Source organism: Protopterus annectens, chromosome 4.part0 (genome assembly GCF_019279795.1).
Source record: "Protopterus annectens isolate FY-2018-M chromosome 4.part0, PAN1.0, whole genome shotgun sequence".
NCBI lineage: Eukaryota > Metazoa > Chordata > Ceratodontiformes > Protopteridae > Protopterus > Protopterus annectens.
Window position 1 is genome coordinate 495,066,997 of NC_056733.1, and position 21,515 is coordinate 495,088,511.

The window sequence follows — 21,515 nt, forward strand, 5'->3', positions numbered from 1 at the left end:
GTATGTGTGTGTGTGTGTATATATATATATATATATATATATATATATATATATATATATATATATATATATATATATATATATATATATATATATATATATATATATATTTTTATATATATATATATATATATATATATATAGGGTCTAAGTCAAATCTTCTTATGCTGGAAATATTGAACATCATATGGTCGAGACCATATGATCGACATTTCAAATGTTCGAAGATTGACTTTTAATGGTGACATACAGTGCAGAATGGGAGAATTTCCCTTTTCTGCAGTGAAGTGCGGTCTCAGAGTTGGTATATCTAAGTAGGGGGGTGTGGGGGTGCAGGGGGGCTTGCCTCCCTGCTCGCACTGTTAAGGTGTGTGTTTTTTTTTTTTATTATTATATATTCAAACTTTCGAATGTCGAACATATGGTATTCGACATTTAGAAAGTTTGAATATATAACATAGACCCTATATATATATATATATATAAATATATATATATATATATATATATATATGTATATATATATATATATATATATATATATATATATATATATATATATATATAAGTAAAAGAAGCTGAAAACTAAAAACCAAGAAATAAACAGGCAAAATTGGACCAGCAGCACTATACTTGATATTTCCCTAAAAAATGGGGTCCAACTCTAAAAGGCTTGCTCTCAGTTTAAGTGACCACTTACACTCAGGGCAGGTGTTTTGAAATCTGCTCGACGGTGTAATCCTGCTTATGTATATGCCTTACACTTAAGTAAGTCACTTACACTTAGAGCTAGTCTTTCAGAATCAGGGCAGACTTACACTGAAATGAACAAGATCAAAATATATACCTCATTTAATAGCTTTACAAATATAGCAATACATTCACTGATTGCATCTTACCATATATATATATATATATATATATATATATATATATATATATATATAAAATTTATCTGCCATGCCAATACTAGCTGTAAGTTAGAAGAAAGAGGGGCTGAGGAGGGTAGATATTGTATCAGACATATGAGGCAGAATGTAAACAAAAAAATAGTGATACCAGGCTGGGTATGTTCGTGATGGGATTTAGTTTAGCTTTTACTTGAATGCAAGTGACCAGAGTTCTAGCAGTGAACTGTTGTTGGAGGGGGGTCATATTGGAAAAGTACACTTAATGGTCAGTTCTCATCCTTTTGGTGTGTGTGTAGGGGGTGAGGATATGGTAATATCTGCTACAGGAGTATCCTCTGAAGATTAAACACAAATGCCAGAAGTATGAACACTGATCTGTCACCTGAGTGGATATGCCAAAAATAAGGCTGTCAATGAAAAAGGAAAAAAAAAAGCAGTGTTAAAGGACCAATGTCACATGTATTGCACACCTGGGCATGTAGCCCAACCATAGGTTTAGGACAACTTGGTGGCAACTGTTAGACCTCATCATAGTATAAAAAAATGGGATTTGTTATAGTAAATGTGCTCTAATCATAGGATCATAGGAGATTCTTAGGATATTGATCCAGAGCTCATTTTAAGCCTAGCCATTTCATCCCAATATAATACCATGAAAATGCTAGCCAGTACTCAAGATTGCATTCAGTGATGACTACCCATGTCCAGGATGGTTGTGGATGCTGTCCTCGGTAAGAATTTATGGTGCCCCATCTGCTCATATAGGTTCCTCTTGAGCAGTGAATTGGTAGCCTGTTCCAAAGATGCAGCAGTAGCTGGGAAATAAATCTGTCCCTCCAGCATGTCCTATTTAAGTCAGAGGCTACATTTAGGTCCTTGGAATGGGTAGCCCTAGTCCCATTTGATTTACTGATACACAACAAGTTAATTAGGTTTGGGTCTTGGATTACTCTGTAGGCCAGGCATATGTCTCCCTTAAGAAGTCTATACAACATGGAGTATAGTGACAGGGACTTTAGTCTGTCTGTGTAAGGCACATGCTGGAGCCCCTTGATCTTCTTTCTTAGAAACCTTTGAGTTCTCTCCAGTTCCTGCAGGTGCTTTGTACAGTACATGCTGAACAGGGTATTAAACTATGTTGCTCTTGAGGCAATGCCTTTACTAATCAAGCATGCTATGTAGAAATCATTCCTTAGTACAGTAGACACATGGTGGTCGAAGTTAACATTGCAGTCCACTTGTGATCCCAGGTCCCTTACCACTTTGTCAGTACTTAGAGTATTGTTGTTGATTTGATACTGTGAAGGGGACAAAGCAGCAGTGCCTATGGGTGTTGTTGGGACTTAAAAGTCACTGATAAAAAATGGTTGTTATTGTCTAGAGTAGGACAAAAGCAGTATGAAAGGAAAGGGTCATAAAGAGGAATTCAAACATTTACAAGACAGACAAAAACATTTGTTATGAAGGGTAGGAAAACAAGATATTTGCTATGCAAAATTTGTGGCTTATCCAAAGGACAGAAAAATGGGGAGACAAGGAGTGTCAGTCAATCATTTATCTGTCAACAAGTCCATGTTATGACTCATACCTTTATTGTAGAGTGAACCATCAAAATAGTAGCTTCCACTGTAGTACCCAGTTGCAAGTTCAATGAGGTGACGGGCCCAAGTATTTCCAGCACCCGGGAAGCTGGCCAGGGCTATAAGCTGACTTGAAGTTGCTGGCAAAAACTTTCTGTCCATACAGCGATTATCTGAAATAAACATGTAAAAATACATATATTTTAATTTGTGTTTATTTATTTATTTTATTTGTTTATTTAAATTTATTTATGGGGTAGAACATTGATCAAACAATGACCAATTACAGCTCACCTCAGGTTACATCATAGTGTAACCAAACAATTTATAGTATACAAATAACAATGGTTTACATTTATGTGTAAGCATAGACAATCTGACAGACATTATATGCATAAAAGATCTAGCAAACCACATATATTTACAGTTAAATGGTTGGAAAAGAAAAGTGAGAGGAGAGTTAAAGTAGGGGAAGTAGAAGTGGTGGAGATATGAGGAGTAATTGGTAGGTTAGAAAAGCTAAGAGAAACTCACAAGATGAAAGAGGAGATTAGATTATTCCCAGGATTCAGCAAGTCCTGCACGGTGTGCAGGACTAGTGGAGGAGCTCCAGCAGGCAATATGTCAGGCGATCCAGGAGTAAGCTGCAGGGACGTGCATGAGCGCTCCTGTACTAGTCCTGCACAGATTCAGCTTCTGTATGCAAATTACCCCATTTGCAGGTGAAATCCATGTAAATGAGGTGAACTTGTCATCCAGGAAGCTGGAAGCCAGCCGTGCAGGACTAGTGTAATCTGCAGAAAAGTAATCGGTTAGTAACCGAGTACATTTCTGCAAACTGCAAAATGGAGCCATGACAGCTCCAAATAAAGGGTGGATATTATGTAGAAAGCATGCCAGTGGCCAAATATATGTCCATTGGCATGGAAAACAGTTGCAAAAATAAAAAAAATGAACTTTTATTTTTTATTAGACGATCTTGGCTGTTTAAGCGTAGGGCAGCGGTGCAAAAACGGGATCAGGTGAAAATAAAATAAAAACCCTAAAATAAGCGTTCTAATCAAAATCACTATTTTGCATTATAATCAATGGCAGGCAGAAGACAACATGGCCAGAGAATATTGGTTGCTAAGGGGGGAGGCTCAGTGTGGGACCTGTAATGATGCATTAGCAGGCAATCCTATGCAAATGAGGGGAATGATACTGAATCCCAGATTTCCCCTGCATGCTAGTCAGCACCCAACAGTGTAAGAGCAGGAATAGCTTGGTGCAAGCCTAGGAGTTAGCTGACATCATAGGGGGTGTGGATCAGGCATACTGTAAGCAGATTGGAGTCCTGTGGCTCGGATTTGTCCTTAGCTTAGCAGAGTTAAGCAAGGCGGTGTGTCTGAGGCTGCCTAGCACTCTTTAAATTGCCTAAGCAGGTGTGTGCACCGCGCACCGGGTTTTAAAGGAAAAAAAAAAGCACAGGAAATAGCAGCTCTGTGCACATTTGAGCACTGTGTTTGTGCGGCGTGCCCCCGGGCTTAAACAGGAAGGCAATGGGAAGGGAAAACAGTAGTAAGAAGGTAATCTAGGAGAACTAGCATAGCTGGCAGGTGAAATGTATCAGAATCAGCAAATTACACAGGCAGCAGACCAGCCCAGCCCAGAACACTACTATAAAGTATGAAAACAACTTTCCCTCTATTTCTTCCCACATATTCTACACCACCGGTGTATACAAATGAGGGAATGTTAACAAACATAAACAACAAAATGATAGGGGCTGCAATAGCTATCATACATCAACATGTGGAAGAGGCTGAGGGTGATGAGGATGAGAATGCTGTTGACCAAACCAAAGTGAGGAGACGGAGAAGAGTGTACAGACCCAGGGTAACCTACCAGGGGCTACATGAGCTGGAGATAGTGGAGCGCTATAGGGTGGACAGAAACCTCCTACAGCAAATTGTTGAGCTGTGCTGGCCATGCCTCACACACAGAACTAACAGAGGGGAACCCATCCCAGTGGATACCAAGGTATGTGTAGGCCTAAAAATACTAGCTACAGATACCTTCCAAAGGCCAACTGGAGATATAATGGGGATCTCACAGGCATCAGCATCCAGGGTACTCCACCAGTCCCTAGATGCCATGTCAGCACATGCCGGTGAGCATGTATATTTCCGAAACACCCGTGAGGCATTGGCCAGCAATATGCATCTCTTCCACCAAATAGCAGAATACCCTGAGGTAGAGAGTGCTATAGACTTCACACACATATGCATCAAAGCACCACCTGGTGAGCGAGGTAGGGTCTACATCAACCATAAGGGTTTCCCCTCCATCAACTGCCAGTTCATGTGTGATGCCCAGGGCATTATAATGAATGTGTGTGCTGGCTGCCCTGGAAGCAATCACGATTACCACATCTGGCATCTGATGCAGCTGTACCAGAGATTTGCCAGTGGGGACAGGACATCCCTTATGGTCACCTAATGGGGATGCTGGTTATGCACTGGAGCCGTGACTGATGACACCCATCAGAAATGCACAAACACCCGAACAAGAACTCCATAATGAGGCACACGCACAGACCAGAGTTGTAATAGAGTGGGTGTTTGGGATGCTCAAGTCACGGTTCCAGTGCCTGGACACATCCGGTGGAGACTTTCAGTACTCACCAGCTACATGTACTCAAATTGTCATCATACATGCCATGCTATACAATATGATCCTGTGGAAACAGCTGCCGCAGGGACAGCATGGGGCAGGGCCACACAGCCCCCTCCCCCACCATTGCCAAGGCCTGCACAGGCACAGATTGACTCAGTGGAAGAACATCTTGAGCCTGTCCCAGTAGGCAGAAGGAGGCATGCCCAGTATACCCTGGCCTTGGCAAAGAGGCAATGCATAGCACATACACTGACAGAGGAGGGACCCAGGGAATGACACCACTCTCTGACTCGCACATACAGTAAAAGGGATGCCAAATATGAGACTACCTGTGCTCAACCATGTATAGGGAGTGTACTATGTGCATCCAACATAGGCATCCCTCCAGCACCATCCTCAATAATGGCACCCCCACAAGGTAAGTCACTCTCCTTACCAATTGCTGAATGGAGTAGTATGTGTTGTTACTTGTATCTATGGCATGGATGTGAGCATGCAAGGGAATTGGGTGGCTGAATGGGATGCCAGCAGATAGTAGACACCTATTTTGGCACCATGAGATAGTAGCCAGTACTACACACATCAACAAAACCCACTGCAGGAAATGTGCTGGGCCACATGTGTGTCCATATGACTCACCTATGCCAGTCAGGGAGGTTCACATACCCAAAAACAGTCTCAGCCAGCAGGACAGGTGTAGACAAACACAAACAAAGGCTGTGCTAAGGCCACTGAATGATGGCTATGGGTAACCTCCCCACCAGGCCTACACAGACAGACTACAGCAGGTCAGGCAGTGGTATGTTAGCTATGAAGGGTAGGAAGTCAAAAACTGATATGTAGGTCAATCAAACCTAAGAGCTGTAGTACACTGATATGCCTCTAGTCAGCATGATAGGTTAGAATACAGGATGTAATGGAGTACCTGACATACCAGTACAGCCATAGCCAATGTGTACACGTCAGGTGTGCCCCCCCCAATCCTATGTAAAAATGTAGAAACAGTCAGGTGTGCCCTACCAATCCTGTGTAGAAATGAAGAAACAGTCAGGTGCCCCCCCATCCTATGTAGAAATATGGTAACAGTCAGGTGTGCCACCCCAATCCTGTGTAGAAATGTAGAAAGTCAGGTGTGCCCCGCCAGTCCTGTAGAAATGTAGAAACAGTCAGGTGTGCCCCCCCCCATCCTACATAGAAATGTTGTAACAGTCAGGTGTGCCCCCCATTCCTATTTAGACATGTAGTAGCAGTCTGGTGTGCCCACTCAATCCGATGTACACACATTGTAACAGTCAGGTGTGCCCCCCCCCAAAATCCTATGTAGAAATGTAGTAACAATCAGGTGTGCCCCCAATCTGATGTAGACATGTAATAACATGTATGCATAGGTATAATACCAGTGGAGCACAGATGACCTGAGGTGGCCAAGGTAGCAGGATAGATTGTAGCATTTGTACAATATGCAGGTATGCGTGTGTTAGGTTGGTGTGCATTTCATATTGTGTGTGGATGCTCAGTATGTATGCATGTTGAGGTTTGACCTGGTGGCCATTGCCCACTACTGCCGATGACAGGGCCAAGTCCTCACAAATGCAGTGCCAAAGACAATTCCCCCCAGTATAACACATGCTAGCAGTAAGCCATTGTAAATGTATGGTGGTAATATGTGTCACCATCTGAAAGATGGACATGGCATAACTGTTGGGCTAGATATACAAGCAGTACACAGGGGAAAAGTACCCCAGACATACAGTATATAATGTGTAACCGTGAAATGGGAACACCCTTTGAATTGTACATACAGCTATGCATCACATTACCTGGGCTTGTAGTAGGGAATACCGATGTTGTCTGGCCGAACACTTGCAGATCACAAAGGTGATAGGACTGATGTATTGGGAAACGGCTGATGTCCTGCACAAGCCAGCATAACTGGAATGCCCTATGCATCTCTGTGGCATTTCCTATAACTGTGTAATGCGTAGTGTGATAAATTAGTCAGGTAGGAGTTCCAATCCCTAACATGGCAACTGTGTGTGTGTGTGTGTCTGTGTAAGGATCAATGCTTTTTAGGCTAGTCACACTCACTACAATTCAAATGCCCTACTTTGGCAAGGCTGCTGATGTCATTCGCATTGAAATACACCTTTGGAAAAGAAGTAGCCCAGTAATCTCTGTGCCATGTCCTATAAATGTGTAATGCTGTACTGTGAGAAACATTTCTGCAGTTTGTTTCTAAGTAGTGGGGATATTTGTAACATTTCCATATTCAGGCTTGTATTTGGGCCTAGTGTTTGTGGAGGCTGTGTGTCTGAGCACATATTCAGGGACATCTTGGTTTAGCCAAAGCCATCAGGCATTTCAGTGAGAGATAATTGTTTGAGGTCATTGGCTGACTGAGGTCACCTGGACTACAGCTTAGACTAACCACCTCATTGGTTATTTTGAGATTTCTTTCTTAAAAGCTGTCTCAGGTTTCAACTTTCTGTTACCTAAGAAGTTCAGTTGTGAGTGTTCTGCCATTTTACACTGAGCTAATCGAAGGAAGGACACTCAGCAAACTCGGAGCTATAATATATAACATTAAGTATCCTGTTTTTTTGTTTATTTTGTTCTTTATTTCTTTATTTATAGAACTTTGTGTACTGAGCATTTTTCCAGCTAGTTTCATTGTCTGTGAGGTATTAACTGGAAATTGTCCACTTTTATTAAGCATCTGTTGGGTTGTTTGTTTCTGATAACTTGTTGCAGTTAAACTCTTTTTTTCTAGAGGCTCCTTTAGCTGTTTAAAACTTTCATTTAAAGGCTCACTGCTGCTTTTCAGCTGTGAGAAACATTTCTGCAGTTTGTTTCTAAGTAGTGGGGATCTTTGTAGCATTTCCATATTCAGGCTTGTATTTGGGCCTAGTGTTTGTGGAGGCTGGGTGTCTGAGCAGATATTCAGGAACATCTTGGTTTAGTCAAAACCATCAGGCATTTCAGTGAGAGAGAATTGTTTGAGGTCATTGGCTGACTGAGGTCACCTGAACTACAGCTTAGACTAAGCACCTCATTGGTTCTTTTGAGATTTCTTTCTTAAAAGCTGTCTCAGGTTTCAACTTTCTGTTACCTAAGAAGTTCAATTGTGAGTGTTCTGCCATTTTACACTGAGCTAATCGAAGGAAGGACACTCAGCAAACTCGGAGCTATAATATATAACATTAAGTATCCTGTTTTTTGTTTATTTTGTTCTTTATTTCTTTGTTATTTATAGCACTTTGTGTACTGTGTATTTTTCTAGCTAGTTTCACTGTGTGTGAGGTATTAACTGGAAATTGTCCACTTTTATTAAGCATCTGTTGGGTTGTTTGTTTCTGATAACTTATTGCAGTTAAACTCTTTTTTCTAGAGGCTCCTTTAGCTGTTTAAAACTTTCATTTAAAGGCTCACTGCTGCTTTTCAGCTGTGAGAAACATTTCTGCAGTTTGTTTCCCACCCTCCCTCCCTGTTGGTATAGTGTTTTTATAGTTAGTGGCTTTGCAGTTGCCCGCCCCTAGTGTAAATTTGATCTGGGACCCTCCTCCCAGTCTAGTGTCATTACCTCATTCTACCCAGTACAGGGATAACATTTGAGAAGGCCAATCAACTTAGTTTAGGCTACTCCTTTCTCTCTTTCCACTAAAAAAAAAAAAACTTTTTCTAAGCTTGTTTCCTGCCTTTCCTGTAGGTAGTCTAGCCTGGATATAGATTTGCTGTGTCCAGGACTATTTGTAGGCTCCTACGGCCCAAGTATTTCTGTGTTGGAGGGAAGCCTTCTAGCTTAATTTTGTTTCTTAGAACTAGCCAGTTTTTTTGTTTCAGCACTTGTTCAGAACTTATTGTAAGCACTAAATAAGCTACAATTTACTACAGCACTCAACTTTCCTCACTGTCTAGAGGAAAACAGTTTCTAGTACTTAACAAATAAGCACCTAACCAGGCATGTCTAAGGGTCAGCCCCCGTTGTTTTCTCCTGTCTACCTGATGAATCTGGGCATCTTGGGGCAATGCAGTAATTGCCTCATATACACAGACAACCCTCTCCTCCTACCACCCAACAATACAACCTGTGAGAGATGCACTTATATAGCCAAACTGGAAGCAAAGCTCTCTTCACCTAAGACTGGACTAGACAGTCAAGAGGAGAAGGTAAACACTTGCACCACACCACACTCAGCACATAGTCCCTCAAAACCTACACCACCAAAACACACACATAGAAAGACAAAACACACATCTACATTCGCGGAGGCTCTTAGTAAAAACCTGCCCAAGCAACAGAGACCTCCAAAGCAGAAACACAAGCAACCTCCACCCCCCCAACACAACCCAAATGACACATAGCCCACAAACTCAGTGTGCCACTCAACCACAGCCCATAAGGCATAACAACGTACCCAACACTCTAGTCATAGGTGACTCTATAGTCAGGCACACTGATGTTCCACTCACCAGGCTAAACAAGGAAAAAGTTACTGTCAGCTGCCAGTCGGGTGCCAGGATCCACTTCATAATGCATGCACTCAGGTCACTCCACAACAAGTACAAATATGACTCTGTCATTGTCCATGTTGGTGTGAATGACCTGAGAAGTACCTCCTTGGACTACATGAAAAGGGACATGGAGGAGCTGTCCGATCTTGTAGCCCAGGCAAATATGACCCTAGCTCTGAGTAGCATCCTGCCATCACCCAGAATTATACCACAGTACACGGACAAAATGACTGACTTCAACAATTGGCTAAGCTTCTGGTGTCATTCTAAGGGAATCCAGTATCTGTCTGCCTGGGATGACATGATCGACAAGCCACGATGCTTTGCTAGAGATGGCCTGCACCTGTCGCCCCTGGGATTCCGGATACTGGCTAAGGCTCTTGCCACCCCTATAGTGCCTTTTTTAGGCAAGGTTGAAATGACAAATTCACCACCCTAACAGGTACAGGCAAGAAGAATCTGAGGGTATTGCTACTCAATGCTAGAAGTCTAAACCTCAAAATGCACTCTCTCGAGGCACTCCTTAAAATGGAGAACATCGACATCTGTGCATTGACAGAGACCTGGTTCAAGGCTCCAGAGAGTACCGCTGCATTACCAGGCTATAATTCATACCACACCTTTCGGCCACCTAACCTGGACCGAAACACTAAAGGCGGAGGTGTGTCCATATTCATTAAGGATATCCACACCTCCAGGCTAGTTGCTCAGCATAATGCACCCGAGATTATCCAAGTGCAACTAACTCTGGGCAAGACCGCAATCCAAATTGTAGCTTGCTACAGATCCTCCACCATGCCCCAGGATTCCCACTCCTCATTTCTTAATACACTGGAAAATATTAGGGTACAACCTAAAACCCTAATAATGGGTGATTTCAACTACCCTATCATTAACTGGAAAAACTACTCATGTACCAACTCTTGTGCTCAACATTTTCTGGAATTCATAAATTCCAATGCCATGGATCAACTTATCCACACCCCCACCAGGGGCAGCATTATCCTAGACCTGGTTATTACCAACATGGGAAACCAGTGCTCCACACCAGAGGTCAATTCCTCGTTGGTCAGATCCGTCCATAAGCTAATCACCCTAGACATCCACATCCCTCCTCCACCCCCCATTAGGGAAACCACAGTAAAAAATTTCTCCAAAGCCAACTTCACGCTTCTTAAGAAAGAAGTGTCAAACTTCACGACACCCATGCTGATGGACAATAGAGGTATGACTGCTGAATCCTACACAAATGCACTTTATAAGCACTTACATGAGTGCATGGATCATGCAATCCCTAACAGAACCAAGATGCTATTCCCCCCCCCAAAAAAAAAGCCAATCTGGTGGTCCCCTGCCTAAACAAACTCTAAAACAGAAGAAAGAAACTGTTGCAAAAAAGAGTAAAATCCCATGATTGGAGAAACTCCCTAGTCAGCTTCAGTAAGAAGCTGAGATCCCTCATAAAATCCTCCAAAGCTAGTTATGAAAACAAAATCGCCACTGACTCTAAAGACAACCACAAAGCATTCTATAGCTATGTCAAGAATCTCAATGGCAACACTCAGATCTGCTCTGAGTTACAGCACAATGGCACTAAATATACAGAACCAATGGATATTGCCAACATCCTGGCAGATAGGTTCAGTGCTAACTTTACCCCTCTGTCATCCCCTAAAGGGCCCATCTCTATACCAGAAGAATGCAAAGTTCCTGTAATCACTGCTGCACAGGTAAAAAACACACTATCCAAAGCCAAGAACAGAGCATCCATGGGACCTGACGACATCCCAGACTGTGTTCTACATGAACTACAGAACGAACTGGCACCCCACCTAAGTACCATGTTCAATCATAGCCTCACCTCAGGCTATGTGCCCACAGAATGGCACACAGTGACAGTTATCCCACTCCACAAAGTGGGAGCCACCACAGACCCTGGAAACTACTGCCAAATTAGCCTAACGAGCCTGGTCTGCAAGGCTATGGAGCGTATCATAATGGAACTTATAAACAATGACATTGGTAATCTCCAAACACAGGACCCCTCCCAGTTTGGGTTTGCAAAAGGCAGATCATGTCTCCAAAACCTGATAGACTTCTTTGAAGCAGTCACCAAAGCCGTAGATGAGGGTAAGGTGGTTCACACAGCCTATCTAGATCTCGCCAAGGCTTTTGACACCATCTCCCACTCTGGAATTATAGATAAACTCACTTAACTAGGTATAAATCTCTGTGTCACAAGATGGGTTGCCAACTGGCTCACTGACAGAACCCACACTGTGAAAGTAGTAGACTCCAAATCCAGCTTCAGATCAGTGACAAGTGGAGTACCACAGGGTTCAGTCCTGGGTCCTCTCCTGTTTGGTATCTACTTCTCTGAAGTACAGGCCAACACAGAAGGTCTTTGGCTAATGAAGCTCGCAGATGACTGCAAACTAGGAGCCATAATCAAAACTCCAAAAGATGTGGCCATCCTACAAAAGGGCCTTGCTGAGACAGATGCCTGGTGTCAAAGCCATGGCCTCAAGGTTCATGCCAAAAAGTGCATTGTCATTCCTTTTGGTAAAAACTCAGTACCCATGAACTACCACATAGGTGGTAGTCTACTTAACACCGAAAGTGTGATAAGAGACCTTGGGAAACAGGTGGACAGTAGTCTCTCCTTTGATAATCACATCGCCACAGTAGTCAGGAAATCCTTCTATGTGGCACACCTCATCACAAAAGGTTTCTCATCCTGGAAAAAATAGGTCATTATTCCCCTCTACTCGTCACTCATTAGATCCATTATAGAGTACAATGCCCCTTTTGGTATGTACCTCACAAGACCACAGAAAGCCCACAGAAATACCTCACAAAGAGGATTATCAGCCTCAAAGAGATGCCCTATGCAGACTGTTTCAAAAAACTGCAGCTTTACTCCATTGCATATCGCCTAATCAGAGGCGATCTCTGCCTAACACACAAAGCTATGTCAAACCCAGTGCTTTTAGACATGCTCCACTTAAAGAAATCCCAATCCCTATGAGCTACACGCTCTAGGGACCTAAACCTCATCACCACAATAAACCGAACATGCTGGAGGGATAAATTCCTGTCCCAGAGACTTTCCATACTCTGGAACAAACTACCTATCTATATCAAACAAAGCTCCTCATTAGCACTGTTCAAGTAAAATCTTGATGATTGGATGGGAGATAGGAAATTCACCCCGGGGATCACTTCTGTGGCTCTGCTCGACAGTGGCACAGGAAAATAATTTTCTTGGGTGGCGAAAGCCAGGGTACCTTTGGCTAGGCTTATATAGGCCCTAGGGCCAATAGCCTAGTACCTACCTATGAACCTATGAGTTCTAATCCCAGACATGGCAACTGTGTCTGTGTTTGTGTGTCTCTGTGTAGGGAGCAATGCTTTTTAGGGTAGTCACACTCACTACAATTCAAATGCCCTCCTTTGGCAAGGCTGCTGATGTCCTTCACTTTGAAATACACCTTTGGGAAAGGACTATCCCAGTAATCACCATGGTGTGTTCTCTAAAGGTGTAATGCTGTTGTGTGATATAGTAGTTTTGTAGGGGTTCTATTCTCACACATGGCAAGTGTGGATGTTTGTGTGTGTGTCTGTGTGTGTGTGTGTGTGTGTGTGTGTGTGTGTGTGTGTGTGTGTGTGTGTGTGTGTGTGTGTAGGGAGCAATGCTTTTGAGGCCATTCGCAGTCACTATAAGCTCCATGACCTTACTTTGGCAAGCCTGTCAATGTTGTTCCCAGTGAAATACCCCTTTGGAAAATGAGAAGCCCAGTAATCTCCATGATGCATCCTATAAGAATGTAATGCTGTAGTATGATATAGTACTCTGGTAGGGGTTCTATTCCCACACATAGCAAGTGTGGATGGTTGTGTGTGTGTTTCTTTGTCTGTGTAGGGAGCAATTTTTTTGAGGCCATTCACAGTCACTACAACCTCAATTGACCTTCTTTGGCAAGCTTGCTGATGTCATTCCCAGTGAAATACACCTTTGGGGAAAGAGCACTCCAGTAATCTCTGTGGCACGTCCTATAACTGTGTGATGCTGCAGTGTGATAAACTAGCTAGGTAAGAGTTCTAATCCCAGACATGGAAAGTGTGTGTCTGTGTTTGTCATTCATATCCTGTGTGGAGGTGGCTGTGAATGTGTTACAATTGGATTCATTGTGGAGTCGGTTTTGCAAATTTCTTATATGGTGACCCTATTATATGTCACAATGTCCACATTACAAGGATAACAGATGTGAAATAGCCAAGAGGCTGGGGTGCCAATCCATACCCCTACATGTGACATCAAGGCCTGGCCAACAAAGTTAGCAACACTTGTATTACCAGAGGAACACTCTCAACCCATGTCTCATACACAAACACACTTGCCTAGGCAACAACCACTATGTTGGTAGTACCCTGCATATTGTCCACAGATAGTAACCATGGTGTGATTGCAGTGGACTACAGAGGGCATGGCACCCTGTCCATCAGTACAATATACACGTATGCAGACTGTGTGTCTTCACTATGTTCCCAACTGGATGCCTGCAACACCTGTGGTGCCATCACATGTGACCCACAAAGGACATATCATGCCTTAAACACATGCCCTGTATAGACAGATGCCACTGACACCAGGGAATACCTGTATCATGATATCAATGTAGGTGCAGGGTCAACCTGCTGTCCATTACCAGTTCCTGCCATATGAGGCCAGGACTGGCACATCTGATGATAACAATCTGTGTACACAACATGGGCCAGATACCCCAGGTACAGTTTCATGTCACTGTATATGCATGTGGGATGTGTGCACATTCCAGACACCATCCATGTCACAGACTAAAGAACACATACATGGCAAGCATTGCACAGCAATGGCCACACACAATAGTTATCCAGGTGACTGGATGGTGAATACAATACCCACCTGTGTGGGACACTCCAGACACTACAACCCTGAACTGCAATGCAGACCATTGTCATGTGGCCTGATGCCAAGGTATACCATTCACCTAGCCTTCTGGCACAGTCAACCACTACACTCCTGTGAAGCAATGCACGCATGCATGGCAGTACTGGCACCCTGTGTCTATGTGTGTGGTGTATGATGCTTTCGTCTACATTCACACTCACTACAACTCCCATTGGCATACTGAAGCATGCTGTCTGATGTGAGACACCTTCACGTACCCTTTGTCCATACAGCCGCCAGATAACCCCTGTGGTGCATGTGATACCTGCACATTACTGTATTGTAGCAAACTAACTAGTTAGGAAGTGTATTTCTGACCCTGCCACGTGTGTCAATGTGTGAGTCCCTGAGGGGGTGTGGCTGTGTTGATGCTGACACCTGTTCATGTGGACAGGCAAGTGTACTACACCTACCGTTTCGCTACCATATCACTGTTGCAGATGTCACTCACCATCACATATACGTTTGGACAGCTCCTCAACATATAAGCTGTGTGGTGCATGCAATAACTGTATAGACATGTAATAGCAATACATAGTCAGTCAGGGAGATGAAACCCTGTACTGGTAGGTGTGTGACAGAAACATGTTTAGGTTTTACTCTCCCACCTTCTCCCTGACTTACTTTGTATCTGTCTGCCTCTCTCACTCCCTCTCTGGTTGATGTGGAGAACTACATCTGCTTTGCTTAGGCAGCAGCTAGTGTTTTGTAAGTGATGCTCATGATCAGCTGATGGCCTCTGCATGAATTGCAGCCCTCCCCTAGCTGCTTGCATGTGGAACAGCTCTGGTAACATTCCCATAGCCAATTGCATGGAAACACACTCCAATATCTTGGAACATCATGTTGGTGTTGGGCCCTTTCTTTCACTGTGAGCAGGACCTAGATCTGGTGTTTGGCAAGCAGCATCACAGATGGATTTGGGATTTACCTTTAACAAAATACACTGTGGAAACAGGCCAACACACAGGATAGGGATGTGCCTGACATGACTACAGAATGCAAGTGTTGCTATTCTGCATTTGGAGTAATGTTGGTTTAACAGGGTGTGTGTGGATATGGCTGGTCTACCTGTTTTAATACCTGTCATGACAGCGCTATGTTTTTGAGGAAAACCCATCTGTAGGGTCATCTGCTGACTGGGCAGTGTGTGGTGCCTTTTGTTTCTTATGTTACTCACAGAACACCTATCTCAGAAATGCAGAAGCATAGTGTGAGGATTGCAGTCAGTACATGGCGACAGCCATGAGAGTTACTGACTTCATATCCCTCATAGGACGTATGTCATAGCAAACCCTGTTACAACAGTAAATGTATGAGGTTATCACAGTAACATGTCAATATTGGCCCTGTGTTTGTGCCTCCAGCCACAACTCTGTCAACCTTTCTACATATGTCATGCAGAAAGAGGTGCATAAGTTCTGTACACCATTATTTATTGACATCATATCTGATAACAAGCCAGTGAAATATCAGACTGCTACACATGTTATGTATAGTAGAGGTTATATTTGAGGACATAACCTGGGCATTCTGTGGTTGTATGTACAGTACTGAGGTCTGTGTATGTATGGTGATTGTCGCCAGTGTGTGCATTGTGAATATGTAACTTGGCCGGTGTACATACTGTGGTAGACGCCATTGTTCTTGGTCCTGTTCTGTCTGATGTTACATGCTGTTCCAGTGTATGTTACCCTATCGGCTTACATGTTTGTAGGGCCAAAAACACACATGTCCCATACCACAGGCAGGCATCAAACCACACTGTGTACTGGCCCAGTATATGTAGGGTTAGTGTGTGAGTGGCACATATGAGGATGATGTTGATCAGACAGTCCATATACTGTAATATTAAACTAGCTTACCATATGTGGCTGTGGCTGTGATCATATTGGTTGTGGGTATGCACTTTCACACAGGTGTCTGTTACTTTGTGCTGTGACATGCCTGTAAAGCCTGCTATATTTACAGGTACATGTGTATTCCCCCATAAGAAATGTAGGCCAATGTTGTGGTAGTCTGCCTGTAGTTTGCACAGTGCTTTGCTACATGCTTAGCAGCTTAGTGTACTTATCCAGTGTGATGTTATGTCCAGATATTTGCCAGATGCACTGCTGCCAGGCCACCATAACTGTCATATATATCTGACAAAGCAGTGGGTTGCTGTACAGTTGTATGTCATTAACTAGTGGGTAGTATGTGGCCATGTGAACTCTGCACCAGTGATTATTATGTGTCAGGACAGACAGGAGTTTGTGACTGCATAACCTATGTGGGCATATGTATTCTAGTATTTATGTGATATACACATCTACATGGCTGTTAACATCCACATTGTCAGGCACGGTCCACATGTCTTGCACTAAGGGGTTCTGTGTATACGTCTGGACTGACCAGAGTGTGTCAGACTATCCACATTTATTGACCATATCTCTGTTGTAGTCCACCGGATCATTACTGTGGTAGCAGTGGTACTGTACCATGATGTCCTTAGGATGTCTGTCAGTAGCCAATGGTGCACATATAAAAGCAGATGTGACCTCCCACACAAAACGTATCTGTTAAGACAACCCCTATTACAGTAGCAGCAGTCTACATATATACCTGCAATACATACCTGACATCCCCTTGCACTAAGAGGTTGGGACTATTGGGTCTGAGGTAGGACTCCACTCCATGTTCTGGACATATGGTGAACATATATGTACATATAATTATCCATATATCTATATAGATATATACACATATACATATTGACATACATAGATGGATATATATGTATATATATATATATATATATATATATATATATATATATATATATACATACATATCTATCTATATATATATAAAACTCTCAAATATATACATATATACAGCAATATATGTCTACACATATACAGATATAGATACATATGAACATATACTTATGGATATCTGCATATATATTGACAGTAATAGGTATATCAGAATAGATATGTATGCACATATAGTTATAGATATCTACATATATATCTACATAAATATGCATATCTGTACACATACATATATCAATATATATATATATATATATATATATATATATATATATATATATATATATATATATATATATATATATATATATATATATACAAAGAAATCTACACATGGCCATATATATGATGCATTATACAGATGTGTATACAGACATATGTATGAATATACATGTGTATGTACATGTAGACATATAGCAACATGTGTAAATGTATATATCCATATTCCTGCCATGTGTTAACATCACGCTTGCGTATACCTTCCCAGATGCATCTCACCGTATGTATCTGATATGTGTACATTATGATAAAACAACATATGTGATGCATCAGTCATATTAAAAACAAGTACTACACAATTTTTTTTTCTGGCTATACTGCTCAGACAAGCTCCTCGTGGTCCTGCAGAGTGGTCTTAGCTACAGAGAACTCAGAAAAGCGACTACTTTCTGGATTTAAGTATCTTTGCTTTTTTTTCACTTGGAATAGCTTCTGTAGCTTACCCTGAACTAGTTGGAACCTGTTTTTTTAACTGTTTGCTGCATTATTTTAAAATCTGCACTTAAAGTTACAGTGGGAGTGGTGAGCCATGAGCAGCCTACCTGTCCCTGTAGGAAGTGACCTCAGCACAAGAAGCTGTAGTAATTGGTTGTTTTGGACCATTTCTAGCTCTTTTGTAGTTCCCTGTTCAAAATCCGCGTTTGCACGGCTTTGCGCGGTTGTGCGCATAGCGCAGTGCCGGTTAAACAAAGTTAAACTTCTTCTGGCTCCGCCAAGTCTGCTATTCAAATTTTTCCTTAAGGAAGCTCTACTCTTAGTATAATCAGACTACTCACTATATTATAAACCTAGCACTTGTTCTCAATACTTCTCTACTAAGTAAGCACTCTCGTACTAAGTAAAGCACTACATCAACCTACCACCCCTGTGAATATCCACTTCCCTTAAAGGTACAGCACTCCCTTATACTGTTCTAGCATGTCGAGTGGTAGATTACTGGCGTCCTCTCCAGTTCAGCTGGTCAATCTGGGTATCTTGAGACAATGCTACAATTGTATCATGTACACAGACAACCCTCTCCGCCTGCCAACAAACACAAATACATGTGAGAGATGCAACTATATAGCCAAACTGGAGGCTGAACTCTCTCAACTCAGGGCTGGCATGACCAGACAGGAGGAGATGGTAACCACACACACAACAATCCCAGTCCCACACAGACCTACCACAACTGCAAACCAAACACATAAAAACACAAAGACATACTCGGAGGCTCTAATAAAAAACTTACCAAAACAACAGAGGCTCCCAAAGCAGACATCCAAAAATCCACCACCGCAAAACAAAACACATGCAACACATACTTCAATAAATCAGTGTGTCAACCAATCACAGCCCTTAAGGCCAAACACCATACCTGATACACTAGTAATAGGTGACTCTATAGTCAGACACACTGATGTCCCGCTGACCAGGCTGAACAAGGAGAGGGTGACTGTGAGCTGTCTATCGGGAGCTAGGATCCGCCACATAACACACGCACTCAAGTCACTCCAAAGCAAGTACAAATATGACTCCGTCATTGTCCATGCTGGCGTGAATGACCTGAGACGTACCTCCCTGGACTACATGAAAAGAGACATAGAGGAGCTCTCCGATTATGTACCCCAGGCTGGTATGATCCTGACCCTGAGCAGCATCTTGCCCTCACCAAGAATGATACCACAATACAAAGACAAGATGATCAGTTTTAATAATTGGCTCAAGTACTGGTGTCATTCTAAGGGGATCCAATGTCTGTCTGCCTGGGATGACATGTTGGACAAGCCACGCTGCTTCGCAAGGGATGGCTTACACATGTTGCCACTGGGCTTCCGGATATTGGCTAAGGCTCTTGCCATCCCCATAGTGCCTTTTTAGGCAAGGCTCAAAAGACAAACCCACCTCCTTAGAAAAAAAAAATGGAAAAAAACTAAGGGTAATGCTGCTCAACGCCAGATGTCTAAATCTCAAGATGCAGGCACTCGATGCACTCCTCAGCATGGAGAACATCGATGTCTGTGCAGTAACTGAAACCTGGTTTAATGCTCCTGAGAGCACCCCAGCACTACCAGGCTATACCTCGTATCATGCTTTTCGGCCACAAAACCCGGGCCAAACCACAAAGGGAGGGGGAGTGTCCATATTCATCAAGGACACCCACACCTCCAGGTTAGTAGCAACACATGAAGCATCAGAGACGATACAGGTGCAACTAACTATAGGCAAAACTGCTATACAACTGGTAGCATGTTACAGACCACCCTCCCAATCTCAGGAACCCCACTCAGCCTTCCTGAAGACATTGGAGGATATGAATGTATCACAAAATACCATCATACTGGGAGACTTCAACTACCCAAACATAGATTGGGTACATTATTCTAGCCCTAATACCCTAGCCCAAAGGTTCCTGGAATTCATAAATTCAAATGCACTGGAACAACTAGTCACCTCTCACACTAGGGGAGATAATATACTAGACCTGATCATCACAAACATGGGGACAAAATGCTCCACACCGGAAGTATACCCCTCACTAGTGAGATCTGACCACAAACTAATCACCCTGGATATACATATCCCACCTCCACCCCAGCACAAAAGACCACAGTGAAAAACTTCTCAAAAGTAGACTTCACTCTTCTTAAGACTGAGATGGTATCCTTTAAGCCCACTGTGCCAGTGGATACCACAACCCACAATGGCGAATCCTTCACAAATGCTTTCTATGGACATCTCCAAGAATGCATGGATCACGCAATCCCAAATAAATCCAATTCCCTCTCCACCAAAGGCAAGCATCCTGTCTGGTGGACCTCAACCATTAACAAATTGTATAACAAAAGAAGGAAGCTACTGCACATAAGAGCAAAATCCCATGAAGGGAAGACATCTCTGATCAACATTAGCAGAAAACTACGTTCTCTCATAAAAACATCCAAGGCCAACTTTGAGAGAAAAATTGCTAAGGACACTAAAGATAACCACAAAGCGTTCTTCAGCTATGTTAGAAACCTGGGCGGAAACCCTCAGATATGCTCAGAGTTAGTTCACTACAACAAAAAATACACTGAACTCACAGATATTGCCAACATTCTGGCTGACAGGTTCAGTGCAAATTTCTCCCCTCCCTCACCCCCAAAAAAAGAAATACTTATCCCAGCTGAATGTAATCTCCCTGTCATCGCAGATATCCAAGTGAGAACTGCCTTAAACAAAGCTAAAAACACAGCATCAATGGGACCTGACGGTATCCCGGGTTGCGTGTTACGTGAACTCCAAGAGGAGCTAAACCCACACATAAAAATGCTATCTAACCTTAGCCTTACTTCAGGATATGTACCTGAACACTGGCGTACAGCAACAGTGGTCCCACTCCACAAAGGGGGTACCTCTACAGACCCTGGGAACTACCGCCCCATAAGTTTAACCAGCCTGGTCTGCAAAGCTATGGAAAGAATCATTATGGAACTCATAAACAGAGACATAGGGGACCTACAGACACTTGACCCCACACAGTTTGGCTTTGTAAAGGGCAGATCCTGCCTTTTGAACCTGGTTGACTTTTTCGAAACAGTCACTTGAGCCATTGATGAGGGCAAAGCAGTCCATACAGCCTACCTGGACTTGGCTAAGGCCTTCGACAGAATACCCCACTCAGGCATCATAGATAAGCTCAACAGCTTAAACGTAAACCCTTATGTCACTAGATGGGTTGCAAACTGGCTAAAGGACAGAACCCATAAAGTTAAAATCACTGGAGCAATGTCAGACTCAAAGCCAGTCA

At 42.8% G+C, this 21,515-nt stretch overlaps 1 protein-coding gene across 3 annotated transcripts in view; it reads right to left on the reverse strand.

Annotated features, from left to right (window-relative positions):
- The window catches only part of WSCD2 (WSC domain containing 2), a 2,311,682-nt gene that overhangs the window by 315,115 nt on the left and 1,975,052 nt on the right, over positions 1-21,515 (reverse strand). For all 3 annotated transcript variants that reach the window (XM_044068417.1, XM_044068416.1, XM_044068415.1), the window contains one exon: positions 2,500-2,664. In XM_044068417.1, the coding sequence (XP_043924352.1) occupies positions 2,500-2,664 (165 nt within the window). The remainder of the gene's footprint in view (positions 1-2,499; positions 2,665-21,515) is intronic.